Source organism: Schistocerca serialis, chromosome 6 (genome assembly GCF_023864345.2).
Source record: "Schistocerca serialis cubense isolate TAMUIC-IGC-003099 chromosome 6, iqSchSeri2.2, whole genome shotgun sequence".
Lineage (NCBI taxonomy): Eukaryota > Metazoa > Arthropoda > Insecta > Orthoptera > Acrididae > Schistocerca > Schistocerca serialis.
In genome coordinates this window covers 623,770,981-623,791,232 of record NC_064643.1, presented here as the reverse complement: position 1 = coordinate 623,791,232, position 20,252 = coordinate 623,770,981, and the positions used below count along the sequence as shown (strand labels likewise).

The 20,252-nt window shown below is 36.9% G+C and overlaps 1 protein-coding gene across 2 annotated transcripts in view; it reads right to left on the bottom strand.

Annotated features, from left to right (window-relative positions):
- Positions 1 to 20,252, bottom strand: part of LOC126483683 (CDK5 and ABL1 enzyme substrate 2-like) — a 171,889-nt gene that overhangs the window by 4,084 nt on the left and 147,553 nt on the right. For both annotated transcript variants that reach the window (XM_050106764.1, XM_050106765.1), the window contains 2 exons: positions 18,055 to 18,265; positions 12,094 to 12,405 (listed from right to left, as the gene is read on the bottom strand). In XM_050106764.1, the coding sequence (XP_049962721.1) occupies positions 12,094 to 12,405; positions 18,055 to 18,265 (523 nt within the window). The remainder of the gene's footprint in view (positions 1 to 12,093; positions 12,406 to 18,054; positions 18,266 to 20,252) is intronic.

Genomic DNA, 20,252 nt, shown 5'->3' with positions numbered 1-20,252 from the left:
TACGAGTAGTTTGAGTAGTATGTGTACAAAGGAAGACATTAATAGGGTGGAAAATAGTATGAAAGACCACATAAGTAGTAAAAAAACGTACATGACTAGCTTAAAGGATGAACTGAAGAAAGAAATTAAGGTAGTCAGCTCAAACCTTTCATTTAAAGAAAGTAGTCCAGAGTACTGAAGAGAAATTAACATTGATGAGAAGTAAATGTGTAGAAAAGAGGAAGAAGCTTTGTGATGACTATAGTAGGAGGCTGGAGGATTCTGAAAAAGTGTAAAGATGAAATCAAAGCTGACATGAAATTTTGTGCTGAAAATAGGGATAAACTAGAGAACCAAACTGATCAGATTAATAATGATTTTGAAAAGGAAGTAGAAACCAAATGTGCAGTAGTGGTATAGGAAAAACTAGAAAAAAGTAAATGAAAATGTAGACTCAAAATTGGCTACAATAGAGAAAAAGGTGGAAGAAGTACAAAATCTAAAGCATAGAGAAAGTGAGTGGGTCTGATAACAAAGGTCAACGATGGAAAAACTGTTTTGCTGAAAATACCTTATTCTTATGTTTTTAGGGTGGGAAATCCAAATATGATACTTAAAAGACAGTATCACCCAACATTTCTTCACGTTTTACAATTAAATTTATTAAATTAAGCGATTTTTAAAGAATTTAACAGCTTTTATATAGTCAAAATAATTTAAAAAGGAGGTGTAACGAATGTAGATGACATTGGTAGTACTGCTGAAAAAAATTTGCTGGCAAAAAAAGGTCAATTCTATTTTTGTGCTAACAGATGGTGTTTTGTTTACTGTCAACCTAACCTCACTTTCCTGTTTCCTACTCATGTGCTCAGTACAATGTCTAATTGTGGTTGCAAAAACTCTGCTGACAGTTTTTGTTACATTTGTGGTGAATTGGTGATTAAAAAAAACCAAAGAAACATTACAGACTTTGTGAAAAAGGTTTATCTATCATATTTTAGATCTAAACTTGGTGATCAAGATACATCTTGGGCACCGCATAAGATATGTTGTGTGTGTGTGTTGAAGATATGGGAAAATGGTCCAAAAAGGAGGAAAAAAGCCTTTACACTTGCTATTCCTTTGATATGGAGGGAGCCAAGAAATCTTTCCGATGATTGCTACTTTTGCAGTGTTGATATTAGTCATAATTCGAAAAACAAGAAGGTAATAAGCTACCCTAACCTTCCGTCTGCCATCCAACCAGTAGGTCATGGTGTAGATTTGCTGGTTCCTGAACCACCAGATGATTTAAATTCTGTTCCAACAGAAGTATTTTCTGTTGTACAATCTGATTTAGATGGACCAGATGATGAAGAATTCCATTGTAATAAAGAAAGTCTAGAGCCCAAATTGTTTACACAGATCAAGCTTAACAGTTTGGTTAGGGATTTGAGATTAACAAAAGAAAAAGCTGAATTTCTTGGCTCTAGATTAAAAGAAAACAGTTGGAGCCAGAATACACATGTATAGAAATAGGGAGCAGCAATTTTCCAAGTTTTTGCAACAAGAAGGTGATTTAGTGTACTGCTCAAACATTCCCGGTCTGAGTTTGGTATTGAATACAAAAAAGGAAGACTGGGGGCTGTTTATTGATCCATCCAAAACTAGTTTAAAGCCTGCTTTATTACACAATGATAACATGTATGCATCTATACCTGTTGGACATTCTGTACATACGACAGAAAGCTATGAAAACCTAGTCTAAAGATAGACCATGTTTTAGTATCTCTGCCAAAAGTTTCCACACCTTTCAGAAGTTAAACTAAAAGAAGGCGTCTTTGTCGGACCTGACATCAGAAAATTAATCTTTGATGTTAACTTTAAACACACAATTACCTTAAATGAGAAAGAAGCACGAGTATCATTCAAGCAAGTCGTTACAAAGTTCTTAGGACATGAAAAAGACCCAGAATATGTTTCTATCATAGCTACAATGTTAGAGAAGTTTCTATCATAGCTACAATGTTAAAGAAGTTTAAAAATTTAGGATGTTTAATGAGCCTGAAAGTTCACTTTTTGAACAGTCACCTTGATTACTTCCCAGACAATATGGGAGATGTTAGTGAGGAGCAAGGAGAGCGTTTTCACCAGGACATTAAAGTGATGGAAAAACGCTACCAAGGCTGCTGGAACACCAACATGATTGGGGACTACTGTTGGTCATTTCACCGAGAAGTTCAGCAAGCGACTCATTGGAGAAAAAGCTACACCAGAAGCTTCAAAGAAAAAAGAGAAAGAAAATACAAACCAATTCCAGACTTTACTGAAACCTCTGTTAACACATATCATTGTTTTAAGTAGCTTACTGTAAATACAAACCATGCTTATGTTGTAACAAAGTGTTTCATTAATTTCCCTGTTTACCGTATAGCATAGGATTTTTATACTATATAAAAAAAGCATATTGCTCAAAAACTATGGATGATACAAGCGAACTAAGGCTAGTTTGGATTCAGCTCAAAAAATCTAAAATGATCAGCTATCAAAGCAAAAAAGTTTTTAAAAAAAATTTTGCTTGGCCTGTGTAATCATTTTGGTAAGCAAGATAATAGTTTTTCCACGGAAATGATTAATGAGGATCTGTTGTCTGGAGAAGATCACATGGTAAGTAAAAAGAAAGTGTGACACACTGTAATAACAGCAAGAGTACATGGTAAACATGTTAAGTGTTTACTGGACAGTGGTAGTGATTTGAATGGCATTTCACAAGCATTTTTTGAATCTATTAAGAACACAGACGGTATAGCAGTGATGCATGTTTCTGGAATAAAAATTATTGGTGCTACTGGTAAGCTATCAAATAGTGTGAAACAAGAGGTACTATTAACTGTGGAATTGGCAGTACAGCTGTTGGAGTGCAATTTATTGGTGATTCAAAATCTCGGCACTGATGTAATGTTTGAGTCTAATTTCTTGTGCAATTAGCAAGTAGGGGTTTCAACATTCTGTGTTGGATTCATTATGTGGCGATAATGCTTACCCCAGCTCACAGTCTCATTTTTCATGTTTCCTGAGGCAGTCAAACTCTTCTCCTATCCTATCTGTAGTTTATAAGTGAGTCAGAACATTACTTCTTTGACTGTCACGTGATTTGGTGCAGCAGCATACTTTAGTAAAGTAATATTTTAGAAAAGGTTTCTCCAGTATTATTTATGTATATATTATATTAGGTTATTATAATGGAAGGAAACATTCCACGTGGGAAAAATTATATATAAAAACAAAGATGAGGTGACTTACCGAACAAAAGCGCTGGCAGGTCGATAGACACACAAACACAAACATACACACAAAATTCAAGCTTTCGCAACAAACTGTTGCCTCATCAGGAAAGAGGGAAGGAGAGGGGAAGACGAAAGGAAGTGGGTTTTAAAGGAGAGGGTAAGGAGTCATTCCAATCCCGGGAGCGGAAAGACTTACCTTAGGGGGAAAAAAGGACAGGTATACACTCGCACACACGCACATATCCATCCACACATACAGACACAAGCAGACATATTTAAAGACCAAATATGTCTGCTTGTGTCTGTATGTGTGGATGGATATGTGCGTGTGTGCGAGTTTATACCTGTCCTTTTTTCCCCCTAAGGTAAGTCTTTCCGCTCCCGGGATTGGAATGACTCCTTACCCTCTCCTTTAAAACCCACTTCCTTTCGTCTTCCCCTCTCCTTCCCTCTTTCCTGATGAGGCAACAGTTTGTTGCGAAAGCTTGAATTTTGTGTGTATGTTTGTGTTTGTGTGTCTATCGACCTGCCAGCGCTTTTGTTCGGTAAGTTATATTAGGTTATGTTAGTTATAAGTAACAGAATCATAAGAGGATGGAAGAAAGTAAATTGGTACAGTGATTAAAGAATTTATGTCAAACAATGAGGTAAGGTAAACAGAAAATGAAAGGTGTCAGCATATATGGAGCAGAAGGTGCAGATTACCTGAAAACTATAATTAACATCTGAAGTAATCAGCTCATGGGTGTAGCATCAGAGGCAATGTGCAGCAAATATCATCTTGAATACCAGATCTTAATATTAATTGTGGTACAATAGAAGTGTTTGTATTCACTGCCATCAGTATATGGATCTAGCTATCTACCTACAGAAGTGTGTCATGGTACAGCCTCTTCTAACATTAAGGAAATAGAACTTTATAGTTTCCTGGGGTAATGTGTGAAAAGAGTAAGCAAGATTTGTATGTATATCAGGCTAGATTATTAAGAAATTTGATGGAATACAGTGAAATAATATTTTTTCTGAGTGATAATTTTGTCTGATCGGTAACGAGGGTTAAGTTTGCCTTAGCATAAGGACCTGTTACTGTGGAATGATTTTCAGAAGAATCAATTTTGCATTGGATAAGCAGAGCAGGTGTTCATTTATTTGATAATGAAGCAATAAGGAAATAATAAAATAATGAATAATGTTAGGGTCTTAATGGCTAGGGAGCCTGCCTCTGCAGTAGGGATATTTTTTGAGAATGCACTCCACTAGCTAACAAGGTAAGAAATGTAAGTAAAATAATGGAGCTGACAGACACGATTAATGAAAAAGATGAATGTGTACAGACAAATGTGGTTTAACTATCTTGGTGATATATGCAGCTGGGAATGAGAGCTTAACAGAAAGACCAATATTTTAGTGAGGTACAAGTCATATAACACTGCATTATCAGATCTGTAGGTTATCTGAAAACTTCTGTTAGTGTTCTGAGGAATTATGAGCTTAAAGTGATAACACTGGCATGAAGAAAAGTAGTTTTGCTGATTGAATGATAACTGTGCTACTAGAGTGATGCTAATATTCTGGCAGGTCAACTACTTGGTAACATTTAGTGATTTTTGTGAGGTGAATGAGAGTAGTGCTCAGAGTTGAGTGGAGAAGTAGGGCAATAATTTGGTACAACTTCCATTCCCTTAATTTTCATTTGAGTAGTAATTAAGCTATGTGATGGTGAACATTCTTTTTCATAAAGTAATGATTAGTAAATCTATGCTATTGCACATCTTGAGTTTTTGCTGTTTTGAAAAAGGGGAAAGAGATCGAAATCTTTCAAGTTTAACCAGTTGCAGACAGTTATGACTTAGAGTAATGTTTTGTAGTGTAATGTGCACTTGATTTTAAATTTTTACTAGTCCAAACCTTTCCTACTATAGTCAGTTTTAGTGCTAATTATTGTTATGTTATGAGAACTATATAATGTATCTATTTATGAAGTAATGACTATCAGCCATAGTGTGAAACATTTTTTTTTCTTTATACATAAGTTAGAAGAAAAAGTAAATGTACTAAATTACGGTATTTTGTCTACAGACATATTTCTGCTTGTGTCTGTATGTGTGGATGGATATGTGCGTGTGTGCGAGTGTATACCTGTCCTTTTTTCCCCCTAAGGTAAGTCTTTCCGCTCCCGGGATTGGAATGACTCCTTACCCTCTCCCTTAAAACCCACTTCCTTTCGTCTTCCCCTCTCCTTCCCTCTTTCCTGATGAGGCAACAGTTTGTTGCGAAAGCTTGAATTTTGTGTGTATGTTTGTGTTTGTTTGTGTGTCTATCGACCTGCCAGCGCTTTTGTTCGGTAAGTCACCTCATCTTTGTTTTTATATATAATTTTTCCCACGTGGAATGTTTCCTTCTATTATATTGATATCATGAACTAGTGATTTATTTATGTTGGTCAAATGTGCAAAGATTAGCAAAAGTTGAAGTTAAAACCACAAAAGTGAAGTTAGTTAGAAATTTGCTAAAGTACTCTCAGTTTAGTGTAAACTATCATTTTTGCAAAAAAAAAAAAGCGCTAGATAGTGTGAATGTTACTGTGTAAAATACCTGCTTCACAGGCGATAAAAAGGTAAATAAGTTAAACTAATTTGAAACATAATTTAGCCTCGATTACTAACATGAATGATTTTTTTTAAGTTAATTGAGCTCAGTGTTGATCAATTTGCCTTGAAATGTAAAAATATAAACTATTCCAATTGAAGCTCTGAATTAATTTTGGTTGAATTAATTTTTGCTACTGAAATAATCAGAGTTTGAGTAGTGATACTATACCAGTTTATGGGCCCCACCATATTATTCTCATATTAGAAAGGTAATTGGAATATTATTGCTACTAAGGAAATCTGACATATTTCTTTAAATGGGAGTATAAACAGTGTAATTGTGGTATTTTTTAAAATTAGTGGTTGTTACATATCAGTTATGTTAGAAGCTCTCCATGTATAACTTTAGTTCTGTACTTCCTGCAGTAACATCTCAGTACTGAGTCAAATAATGATCTTGATTGTAGCTGTTATTAGTATAAGTTTGGTACACTTTTGCTTTCTATGATTATTGGTTTGTGCATTATTGGTAACTACTGTAACCCACAGCTCAAGAGTGCCCTGTGTCCGTTTGTATCCTGTGTGCTATTCAAAGGGAATACTAATGAAAATAACTTCAATAACTGATATTCAATTTTCTTAAACTTATATTTCCAAATTAATGTGCCTAATTAGGCTGGCGACCATTTGTTTTTTTTCATTCGCATAAGATTTTACTACTCTCATTAAACCCAAAGGTTAAAGCCTGTTTAGTTTTCCTGTTAATTACAATACAGTATAACTCCGCTTTTACATTCCCGGAATTAACATTTTCCCGCCGTTTACGACATTTTCTTTTTATCGGTCCCGTTAAATTTCCTATGCCCACAATTTTAATTTGCACCTGATTCTGCATCAACATATTTATAATTTTCCTGCGATTTGCGCATTACGAAAAAATGTTTGTGGGGAAAATGTGATGCTGGCAGTCCAGTACGGTTTACAAATATTATGTGGTTAAGTTTCTTGACACCAGGATGCTCTATTCCATGGATTTCCATGGATTTGAGTAAAAGTTGTAACAATTTGCGCTGTATCTCCCACCGATGCCAAGCTCTACTTGGCTTGGGTGGCTGATGGGAGTAACTTGGTTCGTTCAAATGAAGATATCATGACCAATCAAACCATTTCCAAACTGTCTCTACTGCGCAAATGCTGTTCCATCATTGTCGTTATCATCGTGACACCTTTGTCGAACCATATTTAGAGCGTTTCAGCGTATGGCCATGGGGAGCGCTAGTTGACACCGTCATTCACTTTGTGTTGCTCAAATGTGTTTAGTGTAAACAAAGCGTCGGTTATGTATTGTATTCATGCTGAGCAAAATGTGTTTCGAGAATTTATTCTCGTTGTCAAGTGCAGTATTTACGTATGTATTTTTGTGATGTTAAACAAACAAACAATGCGAGTGATAGTTTGCCCGTGTGTGTGGCTTTCTACACAACTGATGAGGCATAGTACCCGATAACCTCAAAAAAGATGAGTACATTGCAAGAGACGCAGAGTAACACACATCCAAACACCATACAAAATACTTATTTACATATTTGCACTGACAATGAGAAAAATTTCTCAAAATGCGTCATGCTAAGCTTGAAAAAATACATAACTAGCACAGTATTTCATTATTTAAATAATGAATGACAGCTGCAGGCTTTCCAAAAACATCGACTATGACATTTGAAATTAAGTCAAACGTTTCCACTTCCCAGACAGTTATCAATCCCAGTTACATTGTCGGTTTTTATTAGATAATAAACCTTTATTAGAGAATAACAAATTCCCTGACAAGTCTTTTGATGCCTGTTATGTACATATATCATATATAAAGTGCAAGGGGGTATCCTATATGTAGCTTTCACAGCTTAAAACACTATTTCCCACATTTTACATTTTACCGAGTTTTACACAATTTTTTTGAAGTCCCTTGAAAAGTGTAAAAGTGGGGTTTCACTGTATATATTCAAAATTACAGTCTGATACTTTTATCTGTTTGACATACATGCACGGTCAAAATTATAAATCCTCTCAGAGGGTAACATTAGCTTGTGTCACAGCAAGTTAGTGTTATATGTGGCTTTTCCCATGACAGGACTTAAGGTTAGGTTGTCAGGGAAGAGTGAAATGTAACAGGTTAGTGTTATAAACTTGGCGAAAAAATGTGTAACAGCTCATTGATAAAGAGTGAAAGTGCTTGTGAAAAATACTAAACATCGAGCAAGTGAAGTTTTCTGTCTAAAAATGTGAAGTGCAATGCGCAGTGTAATTTAACTTTTTGCAACCAATGAGGATTTATTGTTTTTTCACAAGACGGGACTTGTACAAAGTAATATATATCTTAAAATGTAATCCTTGTTTATCCAAGAAGAACGTCACTTATGATGAAGATGCCTAATTTTTATTAGAAGTATAACTTGTGGATATTTTGTGCAAATGTACAATACACTGTATGTAAATATTTTGTATGGGGATTTTCATATGGCCACTTCATGTAAGTATAAATTTGAAAAAAATATATGTATTGTGGTTTTTGGTAAGATTTCTTATTTAATATTTTTTTGTGTAGATTGTTAAGCCCAATTTCTGGGGTCAGCTGTGGTCATTGAATCGCCCAGTTAGCTATTTGCAATATCTATCTGGTCAATCCAATGAGGGGGTGATGCGATGAAGCAAGCTAGGATATTTTTACCTCCCCTCTTGTGTTTTGCCATCTGCCTCATTAAAATTCATTTTTGACTAATTACCATTAACATACGTGAGTATAATCTGCATTTTCATAAAAGAGAAAGTTTGGCCCTCAGTTTTAAACAATGTAACACCAGATCTAATTTTATGCTTTATTTCAGCTATTATTAGTTAGTACCTTTTGTTATATAGTGAAATCAGTAACTGTTTTGTAACTTAAATTCTATTGTTGACTTATAAACAAATATCAATTCTGTACTAATTATAAACATTTGGAGGAACAACTAATAGCATTCTTAAAGTATTTATTTGGCTCTATTCAAAAACATGTTAGCAAAGCCAGCTCTTAATTAATTCCACAGTAATTTCCAGTTTTGTCAAAAATATTGTTTGCATAACTGTATCTGTTATTTTCATGATTTAAACAAATAATACAGCTTGACCCTTGTAGTAGAAGAAACTGTTAAAAAGACGCAATTTTTCAATGCATTCAGTTAATTTAATGAGTTAAGTTTTAATTGTGATTTCTGTAAATTAAACATCAAACAATGTATAGTTTCAGTGCCTATTGTTGTCATAATATATAAGGGCCCGATTTTTGGTCCTGACACAGTCAGTCCATGGCCGAGTTTCAGACATGAAACCTGTGTTGGTTAGATCAACAACAATGCATCAACTTAACTGTGACATAAGTGTTACACCCATAGGCCGTGTGCTGAAGCAATGACAGTGTCTGTTCAATTTGTTTGAAAGACTGTGAAATGTGTGGTTAGGTTTCTACTGCTCATAGGTGTACTACCGTAAACTATTGTAGCAGTATGTGGATGTTTGCCTGCAACCTATTAATGAGGCTTATCAAAAGTTAAACTATAGTTAACTGGCCATATTAAATGTGTATATTGGGAGGCTGGTTTGTGAACAGTGAAAGTAAAGAACTGTGAAATGCAAATGTGCTCTTGTCAGCTACATCTTTTACAGCAGTCAGTGTTGAACTTCCACCCCCACTTTTGAGCCAGTATAGCAACGCAGTATGTTGACACCGAGGACAATCCATGGGGAAATAAAGCAGGCGAACGTCACAATGGTAATACATGAGGCCACCTCATTCAAAGTGCAAGTGTTACTACAGTTTGTGCCTGCTATAAATACCGAAAGATATTTGAGTCAACTAACAAGCCTCTGTGAAAATTCATTTACATATTCATTTAAACGTTCAGTATTCCTCAAAACTAACTGTGCTTTATTCATTCCTTAAACTATGGTTCATCTACACCTTCCTATTTGGTTCATACACACCTTTCACCAGCATTGTGCAAGGGTTCAAATCGAGCACATGGGTGATATAAGGGGCAATCAAAAAGTTTCCATTTGGAAGACACACTAGGCCTATGGTAACAACACTTATTACAAAGGAAATAACACTGAGAAATAGTGAGCACATCTTGGTGCTATATACCAGCATCAAAGTCACACTGGCTTGCGTATAGGGTGACCAGACATCTGGATTATTGGCACAGCCTTCGTGATAAACACGCACGAAGGCGGTGTTAGTAGGTGGCACCAGGATCGAGAATATTTTATCTAATTACCACACAGTGGATTGATGAGAGGAATAGATTAAACCTTGAATCAGTGAAAGGTCTGTTGATGGTCCAATATAATTTAAAAGAATTTTCGTGTGTGTCATTTTACAATAATCTGTAAAGTAAGCCTAAACTTCTGCAAAAAATTGTTTCCTCCGAGAAGTATCAATAATTGTTAAGGAATGTATGTATGTTATGTTTATAAATAATAAACTCATTTATTAAAATTGAATGTATGTTTGATGGAGAATACTGCAAATGAGGATACCACCAGTCAGCTTTGGACAAGCCACATGAAAGTAGCCAATCAGGTGTGGCGTTTAGGCTGCCGTCTTTGTTAAATCTTAAAACTACACGTAAATATAAAAACAATTGATGCTACACTGTCACAATAATCAATATTTTTAATTTAAAATAAAAAATATTGCTCTGGGAATCACCACCTGACCAACAGTAACAATTAACTACTAGTTTTACCGGTAATTCCCGGCAGTCACGTGGCATGTCCAAAGCTGACGGGTGGTATCCTCATCTGCAGTTGACCCATTTGAAGTGTCCTCTTTTTTCTTCCTTTGTCCTCCTTTTTGAAGCTGTTTGTCCTCTTTTTAAACAATTGCACCTGGTCACCCTACTTGCGTATATGCTTCGCATCATCCTCAAATGGAAATTTTTTGATTGTTCCTTACAGAAGATGTAAATGGCAGTCTTACTGGTGACCAGAAAGAAGCAACAGTTAGATGGTAACAACACTAATTACAAAGGAAATAACACCGAGAAATAGTGAACATTTGTGTGGAATCAGAAACAGAACCTGACATTCTATTCAGTGAAACAGAGAATGCAATGATGGGAGAGAAACACACGTGTGCTATGAGTGTAATATGTTAAAACTTTTTCAGTTGTTGGGCTATAAGATTAATACCACATGCTAGCAAAGTTCTCCTGTACATAATGAATCAAGCAGAATTTGTGACAGGTACAGGTACTTGAGAGGCTATCACGAATTTGAGATAGATTAATGAAAAAGTCACGAGTTCTGATTCCTTGCCTTAATTGTTTCAGAGATTATAAAAAGGCTTTCGAGTGTGTCACATTGGACAAGTTGTGGCATGTCCTCAATCAGTTTAGGGTTCTAAAAAACCTAGTATCATTACTAAAATGTCTTTATAACCATCATGTTGCGACCATAACAGTGGATGATAAATAACTGGTGTCAAATGGGGTAAGACAAGGTTGTATACTGTCACTTCAGCTCTATAACATCTATGCAGAATATGTTATGAGCGGCACACTGAATGACTTGGATGGTGGAATTTCAATTGTTGTCACGAAAATCAACAATCACTGCTTTGGTGATGATACTACCGTCACTGTAGGAAATGAGGAAGAACTTAATGATCTGTTCTCCAGGGTGAAGACTATTAGTTTAAATTTTGGGCTAAAGATAAACATGAAGAAGACCAAACTAATGGTTAACTAATCAACACAATTTAGATCAAATTCCACTTATAGGTTAAAGGATCTGGAGGTAGTGAATGACTGTATGTCTATGATATCTCTGATCAATGACACAGGAAACTTTTCCTTGGTTGAGCTGTGATGGTTAAACTTTCTACTATCTGGTAGAATTAATGTGGAATTAATTCTTTTGTTATCTTAAAACTCTTCATATTTCATACATTCTATTTTAGTTATACTTCAATCTACTTTTCAAGTCAATTAAAAAGGAGGACATATGAAATAAAATCAGATAAGATAGGTAGCAAGTCTTTATGAGCTCATATTCAATGGTGAATTTCTTTCATTTCTGCCAAAGTTTTCATAAATTTAATTGAAAGAATGAAATGTGTTCCCAGAAATAATGATACAGTTGTAAGTATATTTTAGTTGTGCTATACAAAATATGTGTGAACAGAGAAAGACAAACATCAATTATCTGAAATATCTCACCTCAATCAACATCTTCAGAACATCTCCTTTCACATCATTTAGTTTTGCTGAGAGGAGGAGACATGCTCCAGCACATAGTTTACGATTTTCTTTATTTATAAGGTTTCGTAAGATCAATTTTTCAAAGTAAACGTACGCCTGTGCAACAGTTAGTAAGTCAATGCCACATTCCTGTTTTGCAATCTTCCTAATTTCCCTTTTCAGACTTCGGAGTTTACTTAATGTTAACTTAATGTGAGGAAATTTTTCCTTAAATTTATCATTTAATTCCTTCTTGAGATCAGATGGGCGCACATAGTCAATCACTGATGTCTGAAACATATTAAATTTTTCTTCAGTTAACTATTGCACACATAACATAAATTTAATATTAATGCTAATAATAATTATGGTTGACTTTTCTTTTCTATAAGCTTGTTTCTTAATAGTACTGCAATATTAACACAAAACTTAGACCAGTCTTCTGCGATCTTGCTGAAAAATCACGTACATCATCACCATACCTGCTACAACTAATAACAAAATTAGCATGATCAAAAACAGACAAAATACATTTCAAACCTGCTTGAAAGTAATATACTCATTTTAAATAAAACTTGCCATCATCTTTCTGACTAATGGGTACTGTCCTTTTACAAATGATGTTTACGAAATGAGATCAATTAGTAATTTGTTGAGAAAATCAACCAGGGGAAGAGAAATCTGTCATTAAGTCTTTCGTTGCTAATTTCTCCCTGTTCAAATATCTCTCTCTCTTAAAACCTGTCCTCTATGTAACTTTTTGTCACAGATGCAGTAAACTAGAGATGCTGTTAAAAGCAAGTTAGGAATTAGGTAACCATTTATTGATGCAGATTTATAAATAGATGGCAGTATAACTCGAGATTTTTTTATGAAATTCAGAGTATAAATAAACCCTGTTCTATATTTTATAAGAATAGTGACAGTTTCTCATTTCAACTTGCCACTTGCCCATCAGCAAAGTTCCACACAGATGGAATATAATCCTGTAAAACAATTCTGCCTTATTGTAACTATCTCTTTCTTCTTTTGTTATGGGCACTGTGTGAAAACAGGCAAATCCTTCATGGACTGGACTTCCCCAGGACCTCTTTATCCTTTTTCCTCCATCTCGTCCTCTTATGAAGTCTTGTATTTTCATCTTGCCTGTTCCATTGGTGACCTTTTAGTCAGTCATAGATCATTACTTGTTTTTATCATTTTAACATATTAGTTGGTGTGCATTTAGTTATCCTTGTTCTTCCCTTTTACCATTATTACTCTCTCAGACCATTCATTCCTGGGTACAATTAGTTCCTGTCCTTTGCTTTGATCCAACACACTGTTTCCCATACTCAACTATTAATTCTACCAAGGTCTCTCTTGATTACATGCCCAGCAAATATTGCCCACATGAGTCCAGTTCCTTGTAACACTGTGCTCACATTTTGGTACATTCCTTCTCTTAATCCTCGGTCCATTTTTCACCATCGCTTTTTAGGCATAGCATCTTCCCAAGAATTTTGGTATCTTCTTTTTCGAAACCATTTCTTCCTTATATTATCATCCCCGCCATTAATAATGCCATGTTACCCACTGTTATGTCATAGTGTCCGATATGTGTTTCTATTGGTGTATTATTTCTATTTAAAACTTCTCTTTCCATATGGTAAGCTACTCTCAATTTTGCTCACTGTCCTTTCTGCCCCTCACTACACTTAATTCTTCTAGTTCTATATTTCCAAGCTACTTGAACTTGTCAATCTTTTCATTGGTGCCTTCTGGTGTTTCCCTGTTTTCGGTAGTATTAAGTGTCTTTGTCCTTCTGTCTTTAGGCTATTGTTAATATTTCCCCTCTTACTACTTTGCTCCATCTGTTATATCATTTCTTACCATTTCCTTTTATCTCAACATCTGCATAAGCAAGGCAATCAAACTGTGCATTTTTATCCTTCTTGCCCGCATATGTGTCATATATACCCCAATTTCACTGTTTGTTACTCTCCAATGATTGTTCCACCCAGTGCTATGTTCAACAACATTGGTGGCAGTCCACCTCCCTGTTTCACTCTCATAATGATTTATATTAAAGTGTGATCTGCAGGAATTGCATTTCTAGATCACTACAGTCAAAAAACGGTTCAAATGGCTCTAAGCACTATGGGACTTAACATCTTAGGTCATCAGTCCCCTAGACTTAGAACTACTTAAACCTAACTAACCTAACGACAGCACACAAATCCATGCCCAAGGCAGGATTCGAACCTGCGACCGTAGCAGCAGCGTGGTTCAAGACTGCAGTGCCTAGAACCACTCGACCACAGCGGCTGACTCATTACGGTCAATTCTATTTTCCATTAACCTAATATTTTTGAGAAATATAGTCAGAAGAACTAGTTACCTACTACTGAGGAATTCTTGTCTTATTTCTTTCTCTCTAACATTACAAAATACGTTGTCTTAACATTACTCAGTGTCAAATAGGAAAACTGTTGTGTCTCCTATAGCTACCTGCCAAAACTAACCCAGCACTAAAGGTTATGTTACAAACCATGGTTTATTACAATTCACACATAATGTAATTACATTCAGAATCTCCAATGCGAGAACTAAAGATGAGTCAGGAACTCATTTTTCAGCTTCATAGAAGAAAATGTAACTATACAAGTATCAAATAGCACCCTAAAGTACACAGTACAGGTCTACCTTGCCAACATGAACAGACGTGTATTTAATTTTCTTTTATAATAGGCACTGTTCTGTTTTATAAAACTCTATAATTTTTTTGGACATATTATAACCAAAATTTTGTAATTCTGAGAATAAACTTGAAACATGTCACTGATATCCAAAAAGGAAACAGCAGCATGAAATAGCTCATTCTAAAAATTATTTCTTTAAGTGAGGAAATGGCGCAATGAACCCAAATGAAAAATCATTTAGTTATACTTGGGTAGCAGTATCAACCTAACTACTTCACAGCATTTATGAGACCTATTAATTCTCTGAAAACAAACTCTCTCATGGATATTAACAATGTAGGAAAAGACAGATGCTACTTACCTGTAAAGAAGACATGTTAAGTTGCAGACAGGTGCAATTAAAAGACACTTACATAAAGCTTTATGCCACAGCCTTAATCCGCAAAACGGACACACATCATTCACACACATCAGCAAGCACACCTCATGCACACATGACTGCAAACTCCAGCATCTCAGGCTTGAAAGCAACAACCTGGAGGGGGCAGGAAATGGGAAGGGGTGTAGTGTATGGGTGGGGCGAGAGAGAAACAATGCCTGGCAGAGTGTGCAAGGATTAGAATGCCAACAGGTGCAGTGTCATGAGGTTGTGGGGCAGTGCCTGCATTCTGACAGCTATCATCCCTTTCACACCAAAAAATCCCTCCCCACAGCTTGGCCACCCAGGGTCGAAGGTGTTGAGGTTGTGAAGGAACAAAGAAGACAGGATGCCTTGGCCCTGAGTCCAGATAATGAAGATATTGTTAATGAACCTGATCCAGACTAGGCGTTTGGTGTTTTGGAAGTCTAGGAAGGTCTCCTCTAGACAGCCCATAAAAAGGTTGGCACAGGAGGGTGCCATGTGTTGCGCCCATAGCTGTGCTGCAGATTTGTTTATATATCTTTGCTTCAAATGAGAAGTAATTGTGGGTTAGAATAAAGTTAGTAAGGCGTATGAGGAATAAGGTAGTGAGTTTGGAGTCTGAAGGCCGTTGGGAAAGATAGTGTTCAATAGTTGTAAGACCATGGGTGTAAGGGATATTGGTGTATAGGGAGGTAGCATCGACAGTGATGAGTAGGGATCCAGGACGATCCTTCTGACAGAAGGCCTCCACCAATTATCTGACTCCAATCCCTACTTAAAGCCTTATTAGGCATTTCCCAGAACATCTTCCCTGAATCCATTTCCCTCTTTACCCCAATAACATCATGAACACCCACCTTCTATATTCCCCGCAAAATCCACAAACCCAACAGTCCTGGACACCCCATTGTGGCTGGTTATTGTGTGCCCACTAGAAGAATTTCGGCCCTCACTGATCAACAGCTCCAACCAACTGCCTGTTATCTAGCCTCCAATGTCAAAGACACCAACCACTTCTTTTGCAGACATTCCACCATCCCTACCCCTTTATCTCCCGCATCCCTACCCATTATTGTTGACGCCACCTCCCTGCACACCAACATCCCTCATGCCCATGGTCTTATGACTACTGAATACTTCCTTCCCCAACATCCTTCAGACTCCAAACCCAACCCTCATTCCTCACTAACTTTATCCTAACCCACAGCTACTTCTCATTTGAAGGAAGGTATATAAATAAATCCGCAGCACAGCCATGGGCAACCGCATGGCACCTTCTTATGCCAACCTTTTTATGGTCCATCTAGAGGAGACCTTCTTAGCCTCCCAAAACACCAAACATCTAGCCTGGTTCAGGTACATTGATGATATCTTCATGATCTGGACTCAGGGCCAAGGTACCCTACTTTGTTCCTTCACAACCTCAACACCACTTCTCCCATCCCCTCCACGTGGTCCTCCTCAACCCAGCGTGCCACTTCTCTAGAAGTTGACCTCCTCCTCTATGATGGCTCCATCCACAACTCTGTCCACATTAAACCCACCAACCATTAACCCTTTCACTCCAAAAACTACCTCCCACTCAGCCTGGCCACCTGGGGTAGGCATCTCTACAATGCTGAGGGTCTCACCGAGGCCTTCAAAGACAGGCACTATTCTCCTGACCTAGTTTGCAAACAAATATCCTGTGTCATTTCCTGCAACACCCCCAAATCCCCCCCCCCCCCCCCCACCACCTAGCCACAATGGAGTGTACTTTCATCAAACAGTACCACCCTGTAGTGGAACAACTGAACCAAATCCTTCACCAGGGCTTTGATTACCTATCATCATGTCCTGAAATGAGGGACATCCTACCTGAGTACCTCCCACCCCTCCAATAGTGGAGATCTGTCACCCACCCAACCACCACATTCTAGTCCATCTCTATGCCACTCCCAATCCCTTGCTACAAGGATCATATCCCTGTGGAAGACCCACATGCAAAACCTGCAGTCCTGTCAAATGTTCATCCTACCCCATCACGGGCCAGGCCACTGGTGAAAGCAGCTGTATCATTTACCAGCTCTGCTGCAATCACTGAACATCTTTTTATATTGGTATGACTAGCAACCAGCTGTCCACCAGGATGAGCGGCCATTGCGAAACTCTGGCCAAGTGCAAAGTAGGCCACCGTGTGGCATAACAAGCATCTGAACATAACTCACTTTATTTCAATGGCTGCTTCACTACCTGAGCTATCTGGATCCTTCCCTCCACCACCAGCTTTTTTGATGGAAGTTATCCTTACAACATATTATCAGCTCCTGTAATCATCCCAGCCTTAACCTAGGATAACATACTGTCCCTACACACTCCACCCAACTGTTTCCACCCCCTCCATCCTATCATCTACTCATCATTCTCATCTCTCACTCTATTTGCAGACCTCTGCCACCGTATCCTCCTGTCTTTCCCTGCTCCTCTCCTTTTTTGTTCCTTTTTCCCCCATCTCCCTGCCCCACAACTTCCTGACACTGCGCCTCTTGGTAGGCTAGATTCTGCGCACTCCACTAGACAGCGTTCATCTCTCTCCCCACCCATACACTACTATCCCTTACCAAACCCCCTGCTTGCACCCCGGTGGTGTGTGTGTGTGTGTGTGTGTGTGTGTGTGTGTGTGTGTGTGTGTGTGTGTGTGTGTGTATTTTCCCAATGACATATTAATTACATTAAATACTAATATCATAACGTTATATACACTGGGCAAAAATACAAGTCTCAGGTCAGCCATTCATTTAGTAATGGAAACAAAATCTTTTCTTGTATGTTTTCCTTGAAAGTGTGCTTACATAAAATTCCATATGTATGACATACCATATAAGAGGTGAATGTGAGAAGTGTTCGATGTTTGCCTGCAATTAGTTCTGGATCATCCAATACATTTGGCGAATAATGAACCAAAGATGAGTGCACTTGATGCGTCTCGTCCCAGTCAAATGTTTTATTGTCGGCAAAGAGCAAAGGTGGTGAACCAGGAGCTGTATGATATGATGGTCTGTGCCCACTGGCATCATATGAAAAGTACCTGCACATAAAACATTTAGAGATAATGAAGGCATTTTAGTAGTTGTAGTTGTAGCAGTAGTAGTAGTAGTAGTAGTAGTAGTAGTAGTAGTAATAATAATAATAATAATAATAATAATAATAATAATTTTAAACATATGGATGCTTGCTGCCACTAGAAATATAAATTTCAACACAGTGTAACTTCAAAATTATAAAAAAGTGAAATTTTAAAATTAAAAATGCTACACAGATCTTTATCAAGTTGTGTTAACTGTTCACAGAATGATATATATGAATTTGCACCATTGTCATCACAGTATTCAAGATAAGAACTGTATTCCAGAAATTAAAAACACTTCCTGCCCCATACGGCATATTCCTTCACAACATATGACTTCATCTGTACTTTAAACCATTATTTTTCTTCCTTGCAGCTATATCTACACAAGTTTCTAGTTAATTCATGTATAGCTGAGGTAAAAGACAACACAGTTCTATTAATTTTAGAACCACGCAGACAAAAAAACTGAGGACACATGGGTGCGTTACAATCTAACACCGTAGCAGCCAGGTGATTGGAATAAGGACCATAGAAGGATTAGATCATAAATTCATTTAAGGAACTATACTAATGTACATTTATACCTTCTATAGAAACTACTGAAAATCTTATTCAGGATGACCACATAAGAATTGGAACATCATTCCTGAATATGAGTTCAGTACCAAACATTGTGCCAGAACATACAATAGAAAGGCAGACAGTCTAATAATGAGTTATTACATACCAGTATACTCTTTTCTTATTACTACCATTATTATTTTAGAAAATTAGTGTATGATAACAACAAACCCACTTTTCCAATAACTGTTTCAGGACTACTAAACACAGTTCTCAAAGTATCTTTTCTACAATAGTGTCATCATATTTGATCTCACTAATGAAGTTAGGCACAGATAAAGCAGAAAAATTAAATGGTGAGCATTTTCTGTGATTTGAACAAAGGTTTAACCCTCCATAAAGAGGTTCCTTGTGGCTTGGTACTTCCTGATTCCTAGCAATACCACCAGTATCACCAATGCAATGATTAAAAATGGCCTACTGACAAACAGACATTGAAGGGCAGATAGATGCTTAAGTTCCTGATATCCAAACAAATGGAAGTATAATTGAAACTACTACAGCAGTACCGTGTTTACAGGGACTAATTCAGACAAGAATATGGTATAAAATGAAAAATAAATTTCCCATTATTCTTAGAAAAGAAAGAAAACCAGGATTTTATGCAATAATATTAATGATAATCTTCATCCATCATAAAATTCAAATCGGCTCTTCTGATGTATAAAATGATGCTCATAACATTGTGGGACAGAAAGGGAATTTTGCTTTTTGGTTTTTAATGCAGAGATGACACAGCAAATTTTGGCTCTTATACTAAAACTCTGTTCAAACTGTAAAACCAATCACAAGGAAGGATGAAGGATACACCCAGCAGAAACTTTACTGACTGATAAGAATAATAGTACACTTAAGACTCTGTGCACAACATGTTCCCTACACAAGTTATACTGGCCAATATTTGACTATTCATACTATAGTCCAGGTCCTACCAGTATTGTTTACCATCATTTCTCTTATCTGAGGCCATTACAACTGAACCAATATTTTCACAGAAAAGTCAGTCCCTCCAAGCAGACTTCTGTTACCCATGAACACTGAAGTTGATCCAATGACATTACAAACATATTTTGAGGCTAATATGTTAAAAAGAATTCGCCTTCATAGCCATGTGGTCAGCAAGTCTGACTTCCATGTGGATGGCCTGGGTTCAATTCCTGGTACTGCCAGGGATTTTTCTTGGTGGTAGAACTGGAACAGAGTTCACTCAGAATGGGACGTCAATAGAAGAGCTACTTGAATGAGAATTTGTGGCTCCAAGACATGACAATGTGAAAATGGCTGGGAGAGAGGTGTGCTGACCCTGTGCCCCTTCAAACCGTAT